General features: G+C 35.7%; 1 protein-coding gene across 2 annotated transcripts; it reads right to left on the bottom strand.

The window, feature by feature from the left end:
* Nucleotides 1–538: 538 nt before the first annotated feature.
* Nucleotides 539–16,953, bottom strand: LOC142624659 (putative UDP-N-acetylglucosamine--peptide N-acetylglucosaminyltransferase SEC). 2 transcript variants are annotated; one of them, XM_075798322.1, is made up of 28 exons: nucleotides 16,636–16,952; nucleotides 14,947–15,092; nucleotides 14,692–14,790; nucleotides 14,553–14,603; nucleotides 13,526–13,642; nucleotides 13,387–13,443; nucleotides 12,768–12,887; nucleotides 12,547–12,609; nucleotides 12,374–12,452; nucleotides 11,654–11,763; nucleotides 11,490–11,543; nucleotides 11,322–11,389; nucleotides 10,330–10,432; nucleotides 10,012–10,214; nucleotides 9,815–9,911; nucleotides 7,981–8,052; nucleotides 7,784–7,860; nucleotides 7,216–7,332; nucleotides 7,046–7,130; nucleotides 6,761–6,928; nucleotides 6,445–6,555; nucleotides 6,280–6,366; nucleotides 6,067–6,194; nucleotides 5,892–5,974; nucleotides 5,687–5,792; nucleotides 5,377–5,523; nucleotides 3,956–4,076; nucleotides 539–913 (listed from the first exon to the last, which is right to left on the bottom strand). In XM_075798322.1, the coding sequence occupies exons 1-28, from the start codon at nucleotides 16,820–16,822 to the stop codon at nucleotides 800–802; spliced, it is 2,970 nt and encodes a 989-aa protein (XP_075654437.1). In that variant the 5' UTR covers nucleotides 16,823–16,952; the 3' UTR covers nucleotides 539–799. The 2 variants fall into 2 exon arrangements, with proteins under 2 accessions (XP_075654437.1, XP_075654439.1); XM_075798324.1 differs by lacking the exon at nucleotides 539–913 and adding an exon at nucleotides 1,941–2,047 and having other exon boundaries at nucleotides 3,926–4,076; nucleotides 16,636–16,953.
* Between the last annotated feature and the right edge of the window lie 2,038 nt (nucleotides 16,954–18,991).

Genomic DNA, 18,991 nt, shown 5'->3' with positions numbered 1-18,991 from the left:
AGGAAAAAAAAAAACAAAATTACATATTTAGCCATGTTTTTAACATAAATGGGTTAAGAAACTCTAACTGAGCTAACCGCTAGTGGGTAAAGTGTTAAATTTCAAATCATAGATAAGCTCTTTAAATTTTGATCAAACCACAAGTGAATAAATTGTAATAAATAATAATAAGAGTTGGTAGCTGGTATAGGATGTGTGTGTGTGTGAGAGAGAGAAGATACTCAATTGGCATATCTTAGTGTTTCCAACTGAGACATCCCGTGTTCAAATCTATCATTGTAATTATAACTTCTGAAAAAAAAATTTAAGTGAACAATACAAAAGGCTATAACATTGGAACGGGACCTTTCATCTGCTGCACAACACCTGGGCTGTGACCCTCATAAGAAAATTAATGTGTTCGTGTCTGTGAAGTCAACCCTTAACTTCCACTCTTGACACCCTATGCACCTGATAGTACCCCTTAGGAAAACGTGACACAGCATTACAGCTTCATAATTAAATTGTTTTAAAAAATGGGGGGTGGGGTAGGAAGATGTATGAGAACATATCATATTTCGTATACTTAATAAGGTGTTTTTAACATAAACTGGCTGAACGAAACAACCCCCCCCCTTCTCTGATCCAGTTAGTAACAGCCAAGAGTGAACGTCCTAATCAAGATACCACTACTACTACTAGGACATGCAACACGTCTCAGCTGACATTTGGACAGCCAACCAACAGTAAACCTAAAAGAATGTCAATTGTACTCTTTTGCTTTATATACAATCCCGTCTCCCCAACCCTGCCTCGTATCCTATCCATCATAAGGAAACTCTACATCATTCTCGCTTACTTTAAATGGCTGAGGATGTTGGCCAGAGCAGTACAGATTCCACATCTTGAAATAGGATCGCTCAAGATTCCTCACCTGAATTTTTTGTTTAAACAATTGCATCAATCACTGCTTCTAGTATCCATAACTCAAGCACAATAAAAACCACAAACAAGGGTCACACCATAAGTAAACCATTACATTTTTCATCACCTAATGTTGAGCAAGATACTCTGCCAATAAAAACTAGCTCAACTTATACATCCTCCCCTTAGGAGTGCTAGGTGGAGGGTGAGGTCATAAATTCAAGACCTACTGGATAAGTGTAACCAATCAAAAAAAAATTGTTTAGCAAGATGCTCTAGATATAAAGATATGACAAGGAGAAGTGGGAACTTCTTCCAGTATATTATAGTATACAAATACTTCAGTTTTTGGCAAATGGAATAAATTTCCCAATAGTTCTGTGATGTTTACAAGTTAAATCCTTAGTTTTCAATTCCATCAATATCCATGCTATAATTTTAAAATCACTGCAATCTACACCCCTAATGAGTAAGCACTAAAAAGAACTATTCACTTGAACAAAAAGTATATTAGTGCAAACCCCCCCCCCCCCCTCCCCACGCACCAAAAAAAAAAAAAAGCTCATAAAACTATGAAATCTTTTTTCTTTTTTTAATTGGTTACGCACACCCAATGGGTCTTGAACTCACGATCTCACCCTCCATCTCATTATTATGGTAGGAGTAAGTGCCAATTAAGCTATAGCTCAGTGGCAAACAATGAAATTTCTAGTAAACTGTATTTATTGGTTAAGTTTTTTGCTACTATAAAAAAACAAGCCGGTGTGAGCTATTTTGTATGTCTGCAAGCACTCTAAAGTATCACCTGCAATTTACTTAAAGGGATTTTAGTACCTAGATAGGTCATTTGCACAGCCTATGTGGATTATACTATTGTTAATTAACCAAGACTCACTAAGAGTCCAAAATACAAGAACTTTGTCAAACTATAGAGTTGTTATTAATACAATTGAAACTTCAAGGTTTAATTTGTAAAAAAAATAAAATTTGAAACAGTATTAATTTCAAGAGTTCAGTATGCACTAATCCTGTTTCAAATGATATTTCCAGGTCCTATAAGAATAAGGTTGAAGGTGATCTCACAAGATCAAATCCCATTAAATGTGCAAGTAATTTACCAATTTTAAGAGGGACAAAAACTAATCAATATATATATAAAAGCAGAGACCTCATTTTGTGAGGGTCTAAGCTTTTGCCAAGTGGCACCTCCTATGAAATTTCTCTAAAATTATCCAACTCTCCCATTAATTAATTGAGTTTACACCACAACTCACTCTCTTCTTCGTGTCTTTTAGTATACCAAATGTTGTAGTTTTTTTTTTTTTTATAATAATAAAAAAGGATACTAATAACTAATGAGATCGAGATAGATAATTTTCTAGCATTTCTGTTGCCTAAATTACACTTATCCATATCTTTTATTTACAATAATCATTATTATTTATTTGATTCTATGGGAATCCTTATTATTTTATGGTAATGAATTTACATACAAACATCTCATAAACAAAATTTCCCTCCTCCGTTAGTCTTTTTTTTTTTTTTTTTTTAGTATGACAAGTTTTTACGTTAGTTATATAAAAAGTTTTTGCCTTTATGATTGTATGATTGTGTAGATGCATTAATCACAACTTGCCTCCAAAATGACGTTTCGGTTTTTGCCTTTTTGTTTTCAGATTTTGCATATTATCAAAACTCTGCTATAATGATTAATGTAGGATTTTCTAAACCTTTGACTCTCCAACCTCTCTCATGCTTTGCCTCCCCCTCTCCACTTTGACCATATGCTTCCATTCTCTTTCTCTCTTAAAAAAAAACTCTCTTAAAAAAAAAAAAACCTTTAATAGTTAAATTTCCTAAACTACTGCTACTCTCAAATTTTGTTTCCATACTTATAATTTTTTAAAACACCAGGTCAATGAAAGAAACCTATTGCTCTTGTGATCTTTTGTTGTAGACAGTGGCCATCCATCGCACATTAAGTGGCCTTGACATGTATGAATTCAAGTTATCTTTTGTTACTTTCAAAAATTCATTTCTTCACTTACAATCGGTAGGGTTAAGATCGTGAAATTCTGTGTTTTGCTATTTCTTTTGTAGGTTGTGTTATTGTGTATATCGATTTTCAAAAGATGCTTGAAGTCTAGAACTGAGAAGTTGATAATTGTTTATTTAGTGTAAAAGTCTCATTGTCATTGTCATTGTCCTTTCAAGATTGTTTAATCTTAACATATGACTTGAGTAGGTTGGTCTTTTCAAAATAAACAAAAGCTAAACATGTTGTAAATCATAAATTGGATTATAGGGATCAAGCAGTTATCATCTAGGTTTTTTTTATTTTTTATTTTTTATTTTTTTTTATACAAAATAAAAATTCTACTATAACTAAATCTAAGTGTATATGTGTGTGAAGCTCTCTCTTGGAGACTTTGACCCCCGGCCCTGGCCCCCATACATCATATCCCACCCCACAAGTACTAATACTTGTGGAGTGACCATCATACCAAGGGTATACGGTGGTACGATGGAGGGGATTTAGTCAATGGCAATTGAATTTGCAGAGGAAAAACAACACAACTATTCAATCTGCATTAGACTCCAAAGCTTCTTTTTCAAGTAAGTTTCTTGATATTTCAATAAAGAAATACAAATTGACTTTTTTCCTACAATGAATTGAGTTTTGGGTTAATGGTTTTTTTTTTTTTTTTTTTTTTTTTGAGGTTTGGTTTAATGATGATTGTATAATTCTATATGCTGTGTGCGCTTTCTTTTCTATGAATTTCAATAATGTATGAATTGAGGATTTTAGCATTTGGTTCATTAAGGTTTTTTTTATTTAAAAAAATTCTAAATTTCATCTCTATTTCATTATTTTGTTTAGCTTTTGTTACTTTTTATAATGAATTCATTACTAACAAAGTTCTATAACAATTATGATATAATATATGTACAACATTCTCCAAACTTATCTTACATAAAACATTATAATATTATTCGTGCATCGCACGGGCAACTTACTAGTATTAAATAAGTAGAAGAATAATGAACTCACCCAGCGCACTGCGTCAAACAGAGGGCAAGTCAAACGAGCTGCTTTAAGTCTATTGGTAAGATCCTGGAGCTTTGGGCGATTTAGTGCAAGCGAGACTGCCTTCTCTTCATATTCTTTCGTACTTTTGAATATTTCGGAGGGAATAAAAGAAAGAAAGAAGTCAGCAATCGAAGAAAAAAGACAGCAATAAGCAAGTGATACTACTGACCCAACCTACGCATATATGCATACAGACTGACAGTATGTCCTTTTTTTTCTTCTTAAAAACAAAATGAAAGGGGGGCAGGGGGCTTTGGCATAAAGAAAGGGAGAATGGATTTTGGCTTTGATGGTTTCTTCCATCACTAAGTAGGGTATCACGGGTAGTCCAAGGCTCCAAGCCCATCTAATAACTCCAGTTTTTTTTTTTTTTTTTTTACAGGTAACGGAAATTTTTTTAATAGAGAAGCCAACCCGAGTAAATTGAGGATGTACTATGGGGGCAAAAATCATGAGCCAAAATTACAACGATCAAGTAAAACAGGAAAAGAAAAACAAGAAAAATGTGACAAAGCCACACTCCAAGCAAGGAAAGTATGCAAGAAAAAAAGACTTAATCTCTAGAATGCTCTTCTAGAGATTAACCAAATCCCTCAAAAAATCAGCCTTTCAAAATGCACTTCTTTTTGAAAAACCATTACTATTTATATTTTTCAAACAATCATTTTTTATTATCCACTCATTCTATGAATATGACTACTAATATGACCAGCTATGCTCTATGGTACGAAATGTTGGGCTGTTAAGAAGCAAAATATTTATAAAATGAGAATGTTAAGATGGATAAGTGGAAATACACGGAAATATAGGATTTGAAATAAGGAAATTCATTTAAAGATAGGGGTAGCCCCTATTGATGAAAAGAAGAGGGAGAGTTGCTTAAGATGGTTCAGTCATGTTTAGAGGAGAGCAACTAATACACCAACAAGAAAGAGTGAGTTGATCCACGTTGAGGGAACGAAAAAAGGTACAAGAAGACCCAAAAATCACATTAGTAGAAGTAATAAAAATAGATATCACAATTAAGGGAGTAAATAGAGTGTGATTTTATATAGAGTAAAATGAAGGAAAGGCATGCATATGGCCGACCCTAACTAGCCAACCCCAAAATTTTCGAACTAAGGCTTTGTTTGTTATTGTTGTTGTTCACTTTACTACTTGTGCTCAACAAATAAAAAGCTCCACCAAGACCTCCACAAAAAAAGCATGGCATGACGAAATGATAAAAGTAAACCAATTACCAACCTCAGCCAGCAAGGAGACTATGGTCACAGTTGCTTTATTCAATCAGTTATCAAAAAGAGAGACATACAACTCTGACCAGGAAGCTATTATCTACCTGCTAACAATCAAAAAGAGAGACATGCAACATAATTATCTACCTGCTAACAATCATCTCCTCTCCAACGCCAGTGGCTAGACACAGTGAACCAGCAACTCTAGTTGCCATTTTCTCAAGGGGAAGGGTCACCATAGGAAGACCAGCCCATAGAACATCAGTGCCTGTTGTATGTGCATTGCATAATGGACTACACAAAACAAAACCGGAACATATAATTGCCATCAACTGGGTCTCATAAATCTCATTTCCCATTAAGGTTAAAAAAAATAGGGACAAGAGAGAGAGAGAGAAGACAAACAAATTGCCATTTGTCAATTCTAGAGAAAAGAACAAGTTTAAAGTATGTTTACGTGTCAAGGAAAAGATCTGCTAGAGCACTGCGTCTGATATGTTCATTTTTCATGGCAACATCTGTGAAGATAATCTGATCTGGTTGCACACCCTGTTGCGCAGCATCTGGACATACCAAAGCAAGTGAGAATGTACTGCTTGCATGGGTAGCACACCACAAAGAAATAACAATTTCTAGGTATCTACATAAAACTCAACACATACAGTTGCGAAGTCTCATTTCACCAGCAGCTGGGAATCTGAGAAGCCAAAGTGCACTATTGGGGACACGCTTAAGAATATTGCACCTGTATTTGTCAAAACAAAGATAACTGAGTATCTTGCCTAATTCTATTAAAACCAATATATCATGTAAGGACAACAAATTCATCAAAATTACCATGTATTGAAAATGTCAGGATCCATCTTGTAGAGCTGATTGAAACATGCAAAGATAAATTTGTCCTCTGGTAAGCCATAGTCTGACCTCTTTGGTTGGCACTTAAGGTCCAATACATCACGATTTTTCTAGTAAATGCAACACAAAGAGAGAGCTGTAAGATACTATGGACAAGAATTATATACGGAAACAAAATAAATAACTATGGCTGACCTGCTTGTAATCGTTTACAAAATAACAATGAGGAAGGTGGACAAGCTTTTCAGAATAGATATGAGAAAAACGAGAAGGTGACACAAACTGCAAAGGTAGAAGCCAATGTTAATTTACATAAAGAATTAGCTATGAATTAGAGTAAAAAATTGAACAGTAGCCAACCTCATCAGTGACCAAATAATGTATATAACTCGCCCCAGTGGTCCCAGGGAATCCCATGTAAGAAATCTGTATTGGAGCAGGCTGCATGGCAAATATCTCATTTCTTGCCCCCTGCAGAATTAAAATGAAAAAATGTCAAACTCTGAAACAGATGTAGGTCTGAATCGACCATAGTAGAGGGGAAAAATAGAAAGTTACAAAATGAGGAAAGATAAAATTAAAACGCATTTAGGAAAAAGATGTGGAAAAGAACAACTTGAGCACTTAATGTGGGGCCAAAAAAGGAAGTTTCTTACCAAAAATGAAAAACATTTACCTTAGTATAACCATTAAGATTGACAAGGATTTGTATTTTATCCTCATTAATCAACCTGGCAATCATATCAGATGACATAGATGACACATCTATGAAGTGCTCTGCTTCTGACTGAATACGCTGCCTCCATTCAGTGCCATCATTTTGACTCAAGGCATAGCAGAACACCTGCACAAATAAACATATTTCTTGATACCCCTCATGCAGTGGCATGAAATATAAGGAACTGAAAGGGTTTAGTTGGAATTATTATATTCAAATCAGAAAAAGACCAAATTTACAAACCTCAACATTCTCTCTGTCATGCATACCAAATATTGAGCCCATAAGATGAGAAAGAGGGTGGTTGCCAAAGTCACTACTCACATATCTGAAAACCCAGATGACATAGAAATAAGATTACACAGAGAGAGAGAGAGAGAGAGAGAGAGAGAGAGATGAATCTAAAAACATACCCAACCCTTAGGCGTCCATTCCTTCCCTCACCCTTTATGGGCAGGGGTGCAGGATAGTTGAAGGGAGGAAGTGAATAGCGAGATGCAATGACAGAGCAATGTGCAGCATATTTGCGGCTACAAGAAAAATAAGACAATTAGCATATAGCAAAATACAGGATTTTTCTTTTTAAATGTTAAATTACAGATTGTCCCAAAAGTTTAAGTTATTGGGATATGGTAAATTTAATTATTTAACAACATACTTCTAACACTCCCCCTCAAGTGTGGGCCGAAAATACCTTTTAATAGGTGAGTCCCAACATGTGAGAATTTAAGTGAGAATTTAAATGGGAGGTAAAGTGAAGGAGACAGATCAAACTCAAGACCTCTTGCTCTAATACCATGTTAAATTACCGATTGTCCCAAAAGCTAAAACTATTGGGATATGGTAAATTTAATTATTTAACCACATACTTCTAACATTAAAGTAGGTACAAAAGTAAATTATATGGTACAGAACAACAATTACCACTACATTAATCAAATAAAGCTTTTAATATAACATCCAAAAGGGCTATCTAATTACCTGATTTCCAGTGCAAGCATTGGATCAATGGGATATGCTATTGCATGGAAAGGTTGCACACTTGGAAGAACTGACATCTGAAGGGAATGGTTGAACACAATCAGATTTCACTTCTGGCTGATAAGTCAGCTAAAAGGACAAAACAGCACATCACAATATTAAATGGAAAAGGAAAAAGATACAGATTGACACTGAACCTTTATTTGTCTCCTGAGTATCACTTCAACTTCAATAAATTTGTTCTCCCGATCCTCCCAGTCACAAACGCACTGCAAAAGCTCAAGTGTTAAGAAATTGTGAAATTTGGCAAACTCTTTATTCTTTTAGCTTTTTTCCTCACTCTTTTAGCATTTTTCCTTATGTAAAAGCTTTTAAAGCCTAACATTTTCTATTTACAACTTTACTTTGATCAACTTTAAAGTGTTTTAACACAAACAAATAAGCTTTCAGGAAAAGCTACATCTAAATGCACTCTTAATCATTAATCTAACTATATTCTCACAGTTCTTAAAAATGTTAAAATACACAAAACACTCCTAGTTAATCTAAGAATCTATAAAGAAGGGATAATAACAAAAAAAGAAGCTCAAATCCCAAGCTTTGACAATCACAATTAAATTGAATTTGCAAGGCCAGGACATTCATGGAGGGAAAATGTGGGTTACAAAAAAAAAACCTATATTAATGTGTATATTATAAAGCCTTGTAGCCGCCAACCAAATACTGTACCCCTCGGCCACAATTTTGATCCCAATTCTTGCATTACTCGTGTAAAGCTCCAATAACTTAGACCTTTTTTTGTGCGCATTACCCATCATTTCAGCTACTACTTGTAACAGCCAATTGATATGTGTCCAGCGCACAAGGAGGTATCGTGCTTAAAACACTTCCCTCAATTAGGACATATAAGTCAATCATAATTATGACAGCAATTTAACTTTATTATATATGAAATTTATTTGCTATTAGTATTTACCTCTTATCTTTTTTATTGAACTTCTTAAGTCCATTGAAACTTTAATGACCAAACCAAATAACAGGTACTGAATCTTTTTTCCCTCCATCCCCACTCTCAACCCTTCTAGATGCAAGGTATTATAGTTCCAACTTAAGCAATGACTAGATATTCCATATCAATGATGTGTTGCAAGGCAAAGTCCCACCACCATGGGGCACATTGCACGAGCAACATTTAACATTCCAACTATATAGTTGGAATGTTAAATGTTGCTCGTGCAATGTGCCCCAAGGAAGCGTAAAGTTTGATACTCGGTCTTTTACAATAAGATTTGGGATGTTCCTACTTCTACTTTCCCTTGTAAGGGCATTTGGAAAGCAAAGGTTTCTAAAAGGGTGGCTTTTTTTTTTTTTTTTATGTGGACAGCAATTCATAGCCAAATTCTTACATTGGATAATCTTATGCTTCGATGTCACCCTTTGGCAAATTGGTGTTGTATATGTTGTTGTAATGAGGAATCTGTAGATCACCTCCTTATTTTTTTGTCCGATAGCTCACTTTTTGTGGGTGCATATGCTTCAGGTGTTTGGTATTCATTGGGTCATGCCAAGTTTTGCTGTTATTCGTATTATTTTGTTGGTAGCAATGGCTAGGGAAACATAATTCCAATAATTGGAATTTGGTTCCAGGCTATTTGATGCGGATTAATTGGACAGAACGAAATCAGCATTCTTTCAAGGATAATAAGAAATCATTGGTTCAGTTGATAGATTTGTGGCAACGGACTCTCTTTGATTGGTCTCGGAGTTGGGGTTTCTTAGACGGTTCTTCTCTTACTAAATTTCTCGTCTCTTTGCATCGTTTCTTGATTCCTATGTTTCTTTACTTTTTGTTTGTTGTTCTTTGTTCATCATTATGAACACCCTATTTTCTTTTTTCTTTATTTATTTATTTAATAATACTACTCTTTTACCTATCAAAAAAAAAACTTGTGATCATGATTGACCATTCTGAGATGATACTAGTAAAAGAAACAAGCTGACCAAGTAATCAAATATTTTTCTTTTATATACCTGTAATGTGTGAAGAAGGTTACAAGTTGCTTCTGGAAAGTCGGGGCGTAGAATTAGTGCTTGCTTGTAGCTTTTAACAGCAGCTTCAACGTGTCCACTGTAAAGTGTCAAAATTAGAGATTAAAGTCATTCAACAAAAAGTTAAGTATACTCAATAATATAGCTCCATTGCTCCTTTAATAATAGCTATACAGTACCTGTCCTTGTAAGCTGAAGCCAGATTTGCATGTGCTTCAGCCATAGTCGGCCGGATGTTAATAGCCCGTATGTAGTCTTGAATGGCTTCATTAACCCTTCCAATCTCCTTGTATGTGTTGCCACGATTGACAAGTCCATCAGCAGCCAAAGGATCAATCCGGAGCACTTCATTGTAGCAAGATATAGCATCCACATAATTACCCTGTGATAAATAAGCAGGTAAAACCTCGATAATGAAAATCTGAATATAGATGCTGGATAACAGAGCATCTCCCAAAACAAACACACACACACACACACAAAGGAGATGCCACTACCTGCTGTTTATAGATTATTGCCAAATTGTTGAAAGGAGCAGAAATTCCTGTTGTTACAGACAGTGTTGCCTTATAATATGAAGCAGCAGCACTCAGCATGTTCCTGTATGATCAGAAAGTAGTAAGAATATGGATATGCATGTCACAGCTTACAAAGAACTCATAGAAATGCCCAATTAACGCTCTGTTTTTTTTGAAGTAAGATATTTGCTAGAAAATGTTTTCCCATTTTCAGGTGTTTGTTTGCACGTAAAATGTGGTCAAGCTTGTAAATATTTTCTTTATGACCGTAAAATCCTTTATAAAAAGTTGTAAAATGTTTTACCTTTAAAATTTTGGTAAAATTTTTTACAAAAACACACAAAGGCTTCCCCTCACCCCATCTAGTGACTAGGTCATCGGTCCGGTGGGCTAGGCAGTCGGTGCCGCCACTCTAGCAACCGGTGCCAGAGGTCCAATAACCAAAGCTGTCGTTCTGACCACATGTGCTAGCAGTCAGGTGACCGGAGACACCATTCTGGTCACTGGTGTTGGCAGTACAGTCAACGGAGACATCGCTCCAGCGACGGTCACCAGAGCCGCTGTTCTGGCGATCGGTGCCAGAGGCCCGATAACTGAAGCAGCCATTCTACTCATCGGAGCCGTCGTTTCGGCTACCGGTTCCAGCAGTCCAATCATCGACAACCAGTGCCAAAGGTCCAATAACCGAAGCCATAGTTCCGATCACTGAAGACACCACTCTGGCAGTTGTCACCGAAGCCACTGTTTCAGTTGTCAGTTCCGGCGGTCTGGTCACAAGACCTCCAGTACCAGTGGCTCCATTGAGCCACCGATTTTCGTGATTTGCTTGAAAAATTTTACTTGTCATACCAAACCCTTGAAAATATTTTACTGAAAATGTTTTACATGTAAAATATTTTACATTTGAAAATATTTTACTTCAAAACAAATGGAGCATAAATAAAATAACTAAACATACATGCGCAACATACCATTCCATATATATATTCCCGAGGTTAGTGAGTGCTTGAGGATGGGTAGGTTGCAAAGCAAGACATTGCTTTAGAAAACAAGAGAAGTACGATGAGCATCATACAAGAGACATGAAATCACAAACTAGCGAAAAGAAATGCAGAGGAGGATGGATAGAAAGAACCTACACGATAGCATTGAATTGCCTCGTCAACTCTGCCAGAATCTTTTAAAGCATTACCCTAAAGATAACAACAAGAAACACCAGTCTTGATTGAGTGAAAGACATTCAAGAACAAAATACCAATTCACTCCAAACAATCCACCATAATGGGAAGAAAAGATGACCAACCAAATTATTGTATGCCTCCAAGAATCCTGAGTCCAAAGAAATGGCTCGCTTAAAATGGAAAATTGCCATTTCCAAGTTGCCTTGCTCATAATATATACTAGCCAAATTGCCTGATTTGTTGTATTGCAATGCATCATAAGTGAAAGCTAAATTAAAGCCATGCAACAGAACCACTAAATTTCTATTGTTAATATTCATATTTTAATTTCACATAAAGTAATGAGATACAAGCTAATCATGGGCACCATCACAAACTCAATGAATCCATATGAACTAATCAATCCAATATCAATATTTGAATAGACAAGATCTTCAATAGTCCTCTCATGCCCTTCCATAAGCCATTCCAATCTGATAAATGTACTTTACACACGATCGATCTTTTATGAACAAACTAGTGTACTTTGCCCACAAGAACAAACTAGTGTCCATTTGGGAACAACTTATCTAGTTTTTTGCTGAAAATGTGCTAAAGTATAATTGTACTTTGAAAAAGTGAGAAAAAAAAAGGTTTTAAAAGAGATGAGCTTATAAGCTCATTCCAAACGGACACTAAGATTAACCCAAAAGAATCACTAAAGGCTTGCTGTTTACATCCTATAACCTCACATCTGGAAGCTAATATGACACATGAACAGCTACCCTGTCTAGAAGCATAACCATATAATGAAAAACCCAGAAACACTCATACAGACAAGTACAAGTTTTGAAAGCACTCACCATAGGCCGTAACATAGTCTGGTTGCACCTGAAGAGCACGTTGGTAACATAATATAGCCTCTTGGGGCATTCCCAGAGCCTGGAAAAGGCAAAATAAAGATCTTATTTTTCCCCAGATACTTGGCTGAGTTTTTCAGCTACCCAACCTTTACAGCACAATATAATTAGCTTACCTTATATACATTTCCAAGATTCAGGTAGGCATCAGAAAATGTTGGTTTGAGCTTTATAGCTTCCTGAAAATGGGGAATATAAAAAAGGAACGAGCTAAAGAAGTGACATGGATACCAATGCATACACACATACAATACATACTTGCTATATACACATACATTTGCCATCTCAACCCCCCCTCCCACACAACACAAGCATGACAGAAATCTGGGTTACTCACCTTGTAATATTGGAGAGCCTTCTTAAGATCACCAGCTTCCATGAAAAGGCCAGCAAGATTGGACCATGCAATTGCAAATTTTGGTTGGATTCGAAGAGCCTCAACGTAGCAATTATATGCCTGCACATATGCACAATTACTCCCTCAAACCACCTAAGATGTACAACATACTAAAAGATCTATACAGCTTCGCGTATCTAGAGCAGTATCTCTAGTTTGCTTTTAGCAACAAATAAATGAATGAAACAAGACAATCTCACATGCCTGTTGGAAAAAACAAATTTATAAGTATCTAATAAGGAGAACTCCCCAACAGACTTAAAGTAACACCTTGATTTCTCACTCTTGCTAATAAAGCTTCCAAAGTAAAATTGGTTCCCAAGTCAATATTCAGGATCAAATTAAAAACATTTGACTCTCTAGTTGCAGAGCTTAACGCTTCATAATATTTCAGATACAAGAACCTTTTTCAGGCTCCTTGTTAGCTATTCACCGATCAATTACAGAAATCATACAGCATTCAAAGCCATCTAAACAACTCTAGCATGACCAATTAAGCTGCACTAAATAGATAATTTGACGAGAGAGGACAATAAATAATAAGCTGCTGAATTCCTACCTCTTGCACTAAACCTTGAGCTTTCATCAAATTCCCCAAGTTACTATGAGCATCAACCTGCAGCAATAAGCAAAGATTCCACAATGCTACAATAGAATCTAGCAGATCTAATATATTTTAAAATTGAAATGATACCTACCAAATGAGGATTCAATGCAAGAGCCTGACGACAACATTGTGCTGCCTCATTGAATCTTCCTTTCAGCAAGTACGCACTAGCTAAGTTTGCCCATGCATCAGCAAAATTAGGTCGAAGCTGCAAAACAATAATACAAACCAAAGGAGACAATCTACTCAGGACCAATATCCTCAGTCAGTTAAGAATCTCATAGTAAATGAATAATGGACTTATACAAGCGAAGGAGGTTAAAATCAATGCAATAAAATTAAAATTTAACAACATAGCTATGATAAAGGTGGGTCAGTTAGTGCCACACAGCCGAATATAGAAATTAACTCTGTCATAAAAAATAAAAAATCAAACAGCAGAACTAAATTTCAAGAGGCCACCTTTTGGGTTAAGAAAGCTGGTTAACCAACATACAGTAACCATAAGAAACATTACAAATAAATAAAATGATAACTACTCTTTTGACAGATAATCATTGTTTAAAGAATAAACAGGGGGAAAATAGAAAGCTGAACAACTATATCAACAATATTTAGTTTTGGAAAAAGTTTACCTCCAAACTGGATTGAAGGAAATTTATCCAACCCACTACATCACAGTTGATAAAACCATCCACGTGTCCTTTTAGTCACATGGCCTATTTAATGAGTCATGTAAATTATTTAAATAATACATGCGGATAGTTTTATAAATTGCCACATATTGTGTTGGAGGAGATTCCTCCAAACCGGATTAGAGGAAAAAAAATTTCCTCTAGTTTTTATCATGATCCAAACCAAAGACAGTAATGTTGCGATTTTTGAACTGCAATCCTAACTACAGTTGATGTGATGTAGTAAATGGAAATCATTACATTTATCTTGCTGTCAATGCTTGAGAAAGATTATATCTTAAGTGTAATCCATGATAAGGGGGGAATGTAGAGAAAGAAAAATAGAAATATAGTTAACAAATTCCCAATCCTGCATGTTTTTAAACAGTAAGGAAAGAATTTAAAAATTGTACAACGAGATTGAAAGGTTTAGCTGTGACAAACCTCAATAGCAATCAGATAGAAGCGGATAGCAAAATCAATATTTCCTTTCTCCTGTTACAGAAAAACACAAACATCATCCAATACTCTCTTGGGCTAAATACTTGAAGAGTTGCAAACATATAAGATGCATGAAGTTTACCTTCCAAGCATTTGCCATGTTTCCATAGCACTCAGCAAAACGGGGATCAATTTGAAGAGCTTCTTCATTTTTTGCAATGCACATATCAAAATCATGCAACTAACACAAAATAAGGCAGATTCATCAGGATCAGATGTAGAAAAACACTGTTAACCCATATAAAACCTTCTATTTGCAACATTATTTGGACAACAGAGAAGTAATAATTATACTGTCTAAGAGAATAAGAGTCATTTTAAAAACTTTTCAAACAACCTGATAATGGATTGCACCCAAGAGAAGAAGATTATCAGTACGCTGAGGGTTTCTCTCATAAACAGCATTACAGTGTTCTAGTGCCTGCTTAAAATTTCCAGCTTTGTACATCTGATGAGCATGAGAAATGAGCATGCCTTCATCAACTGCAGCAGCATAAAAATAAAAAAACATAAAAAAAGGTACCTTCAGTAACAATAAATATTAGAAATTTCTGCGTCAATGCCATTCAAGGGGAGGGAAAAATTCCTTAGAGAACACAGAAGCTACATGAAAATGATTAATGCATTCCTTAGATAAACATAAAGGGCATAAAAGCAGAAAGTACCTTCAGAAACAATACATGTGAAAACTTTTTATTTCATGCCATTCAAGGGAGGGAATAGAATCCTCTCCATTTCCAATGAAATTGAGGGAGTCCATTTCATAGTTAAGATTTCATTTCCAGGATCTAATAGTGTATAGAGTGCCATGTCATTTAATTTTAAATGAAGTGATATAGATTGTAGAACTTTAGATTTATAAAATTTGATCTAAGCAATGATATGGATCCATTTCAAATAGAGAGGATCCTTTTCCTCAAGGGAGGGAGGAAAAAGGGGGGAGAAACCCTTAAAGAAAACAGAAGCTACATATGTGTGTGTGTATTTTGATAAGTAAAAAACAAAAGCTACATAAAAATGATTAAGACACCAGAGAGAAATCCCTAGTAACTTTGTCTCTCCAAAATCTTTTGGCAAACTCTACAGCTCTTAGGTAAGCATGAAGGGCATAGAACCATATCATGTGAGTGGAATATATATAACATTGATCTTTTATGGCCATGGTTGAAGGTACTATTGTAGAATGTTTCAAGTCCCAACAGCAGAAGCTCCCCCTGCCAAGAGCTTTGTAGCACAACTAGCACCTCTTGGTGGTTCTAACGGAGAGATCAAAAGTTTAAATCCTCCCACCTCTCCATTGTATCTATCAAACTATCCAAAAAAAAAAATGGCAGATGCTCCCCCTCTTCAATAATATTGTTCACAAACAACATAGAAATATGCTAAAACTACAAAAGCAAAAGACCCTAGATTACCAGGGCTTTCAAGCTCTAAACTCAAAAGAAATCAGGCACCATTTTAAAATGTTGTATATTCTAAGCCCTAAACTCAATTGCATTCGTCAGCAAGTAGAGCCTAATGTAAACTTCAATGAATTCGAGTAATCTTCACGCAGAATCACTGTAATAATGAAGATATAGGGCCAATACTAAAGTGAGGAACGATACAGATTGGCATTGGACCATTATTTGCAAAAATAAAACCTAGAACCATAATTAAGGGATGACAATACATTCCACATCATATTAATCACACAAAGCTAATTATTACGCAGCCCGATTGCAGCAATAACAGCAGACGAATTTGCCCTAACAAAAATAATCAAACAAAACAAGCTCTTAAACCACTAATCCTCTCAAGTAACAAACCAAAATTATGAACCACGTTTTCCTGAAAATTTTCCCGCGAAACAAACAAAGTACAAAATTAAATATAAATTCAAAACAATTCCCAAATTATAAAATATTGAAATGAACAAAACAAACAAAGAACGTAGTTCAATAAAACGTCCTCCAAAGAACCTGTTGCATCCAAAACCCTAACTCAAAAACAACAAATATCAAAATTTGGAACGAAATTTTTTAACCTTCATGAGAGTCCAAGGCCTGAGAGTGCTTGAGATTGGGCAGAGAAGAAGAAGAGGACGACGAAGCAGCCAACGAGTCATCGTTGTACGGAGCCAATTGAAGCTTCTGTAGCTGTAATTGTTGTTGTTGATGATGATGGTGTTGGTGGTGGTGACTGAGCCGCGGATCGCCTTGCAGCGAGAGCATTGTTGCTATTTTCTGTTGTTTGGATCACAGGAAAATTACGAACATTTTTTTTTTCTCGCAAGAAAATTCACTCTCCCTCGAGTCTTCTTTCTTCTTTGAATTTTGATTTCCAAACAATGAGAATGAGAGAGAGAGAGAGAGAGAAATAGAATTCCCTACTTTTCCGTCGAGCTTCTCTCAAGAGTTTTATTCTTCTACGGACACTTTTCATGAATATCTCTGAAAAGCGAAACCAATTAGATCGTACCACGTCGAAAAAATAAATAAATAAATAAATTGAGGGTTTTTTTTTTCCTACTCTACAGTAGCAGTAACCAATCCATAGTAGTATATATTATTTTCAAAGGACGTGGACGTGGGTAACATTGGATTGGTTTTGTGAATTATTCTAGAAACGATTGTATGGGATTCTTAACTATGTGTGATGTGTCCTTTTTTACGCTAAAAGCGTACGCGGCTACGTGACACGTGGTGAAAGAGAAAAACAAAAGTACTAGAAGCTGGTGGTTGGTTGGTACCGGTAGATGTTGAGTTTAGTTGATTTGGTTAATGCGCACTTTGAATGACTCTAGAATTCTTAGAGCATTCTCTTCAAAAGTTTTAAAAAATTTAGCATTTAATATGTTTTTTTATACAAGATAGAATTTCTATTATAATCTAATCAAAGTATATATATGTTTGTAAAGTCTCTTCTTAGAGACTTGAATCTCAGTCCTTACCTTCCACATTTCACAAGTATTTATACTTGTAGAGTAACCACCGCACTAAAGGGAAGCGGTGATAGTAGGGGCGGAGCTAGGATTTTTTGTTTAGGGGGGCAAATTTTGGTACTAATATAAAAGTGACGAGTTAAGATAAATCATCACATGCTCACGTACACATATATAAACAATTATATTTTGATACTAGAGTTGGTCATAGTTTATAAAATATAGTGTATATAAAATTAACAATTTTCGTATATATATCTTCGCAAAATAATTTTTAAGAAAACTTATCATTTTTTAAACTCCAATAAGAATACAAAAGTTGTCTAATTTGATATTAAAAATGTAAAAAAACGAATTTGTGAAAACAAAACTACCATGTTTCTATAATTACTAAATCGATTGACAAATTTTATTGGTTTTTATGAGCATCATTGGACTAACTCAAATATTTGGGGGGCCAAATTCTAGTCTTGTAGCTAAATATTTAAAGTTTTTAGTATATACACATAATATAATAGCTCTGCCCCTAGGTAATAGCATTTAATATCTTAAAAGCCAACTTTATAGTATATAATACATCATTTTATAATATCTTTTATATCAAAACTTCTATTTTTTTAACACTTCATTTAAATATTCTTTCTTTATTATTTGTTATTCTTCATCTCTCTCTCTCCCTGTCTCTTTCTCCTCTGTCTCTCTCTTTCTCAACTCATCACCGCCACCAGCAAAACCACCAAGCAAAACACACACACACACGCAGAGCAAATCCACCAAGCAAAAAACACACAGAGTAAACTACATCCCAATCCACCATTGCCAATCAAACCACCAAGCAAAACACACACAAGAAGCTCACAAAACTCCACAACCACAACCACAATAGCCAATCAACCACCACCATCAATCACCCACCCTTACCACCATGGCAACCTTCTACCGCCACCATGAACCTGACCCACAACGAAAATCCACGGCAACAACAGCATACCCACCACGGTAACCCTCCGCCACTGATCTATTGCTCAACCCACCACCGCAACCTTTCAACCCAGATTCAACCCACAACATCAAACCCACTACAGTAAACCTCCACAAAAGCAAATCCATCACGCTGATCTACTAAACCACAACCCACCACGCCCCAGACCCACTACAACCCAGACCCACAACCCACCATCCCGCAGCCACCAGATTCGACTCACACCCCTTAATCAGTAAATCGGTGAAGACCCAAACCAAAACCCATAATTCCATTAAAAACACCGCATCGTCACCCACGACCTATGCCTATTGGACCATAATCGCCGACCATAGGACCATCAGACCATCGTCGCCACCACCCACGACCATCGGACCATCAAACCACGACCTATAACCATCGAACCATAACCCACAACCTAAAATCAAAACCACAGTCATTGGACCCACAATCCATGACCATCAGACCACAACCCAT

The sequence above is a fragment of the Castanea sativa genome, chromosome 2 (genome assembly GCF_040712315.1).
Source record: "Castanea sativa cultivar Marrone di Chiusa Pesio chromosome 2, ASM4071231v1".
NCBI classification, from domain to species: domain Eukaryota; kingdom Viridiplantae; phylum Streptophyta; class Magnoliopsida; order Fagales; family Fagaceae; genus Castanea; species Castanea sativa.
This window is presented reverse-complemented; position numbering and strand designations above follow the sequence as displayed.

Bases quoted from the DNA above. Each gene is read 5' to 3' on its own strand.
- LOC142624659 (XM_075798322.1), bottom strand. From the start codon at position 16,822: ATGCTCTCGCTGCAAGGCGATCCGCGGCTCAGTCACCACCACCAACAC. The intron at 12,888-13,386 runs GTAGGAATTCAG...GCATATGTGCAG, and splicing joins CTCAAGGTTTAGTGCAAGAG to GCATATAATTGCTACGTTGA. The intron at 8,053-9,814 runs GTATATAAAAGA...GAGCTTTTGCAG, and splicing joins ACCTTCTTCACACATTACAG to TGCGTTTGTGACTGGGAGGA.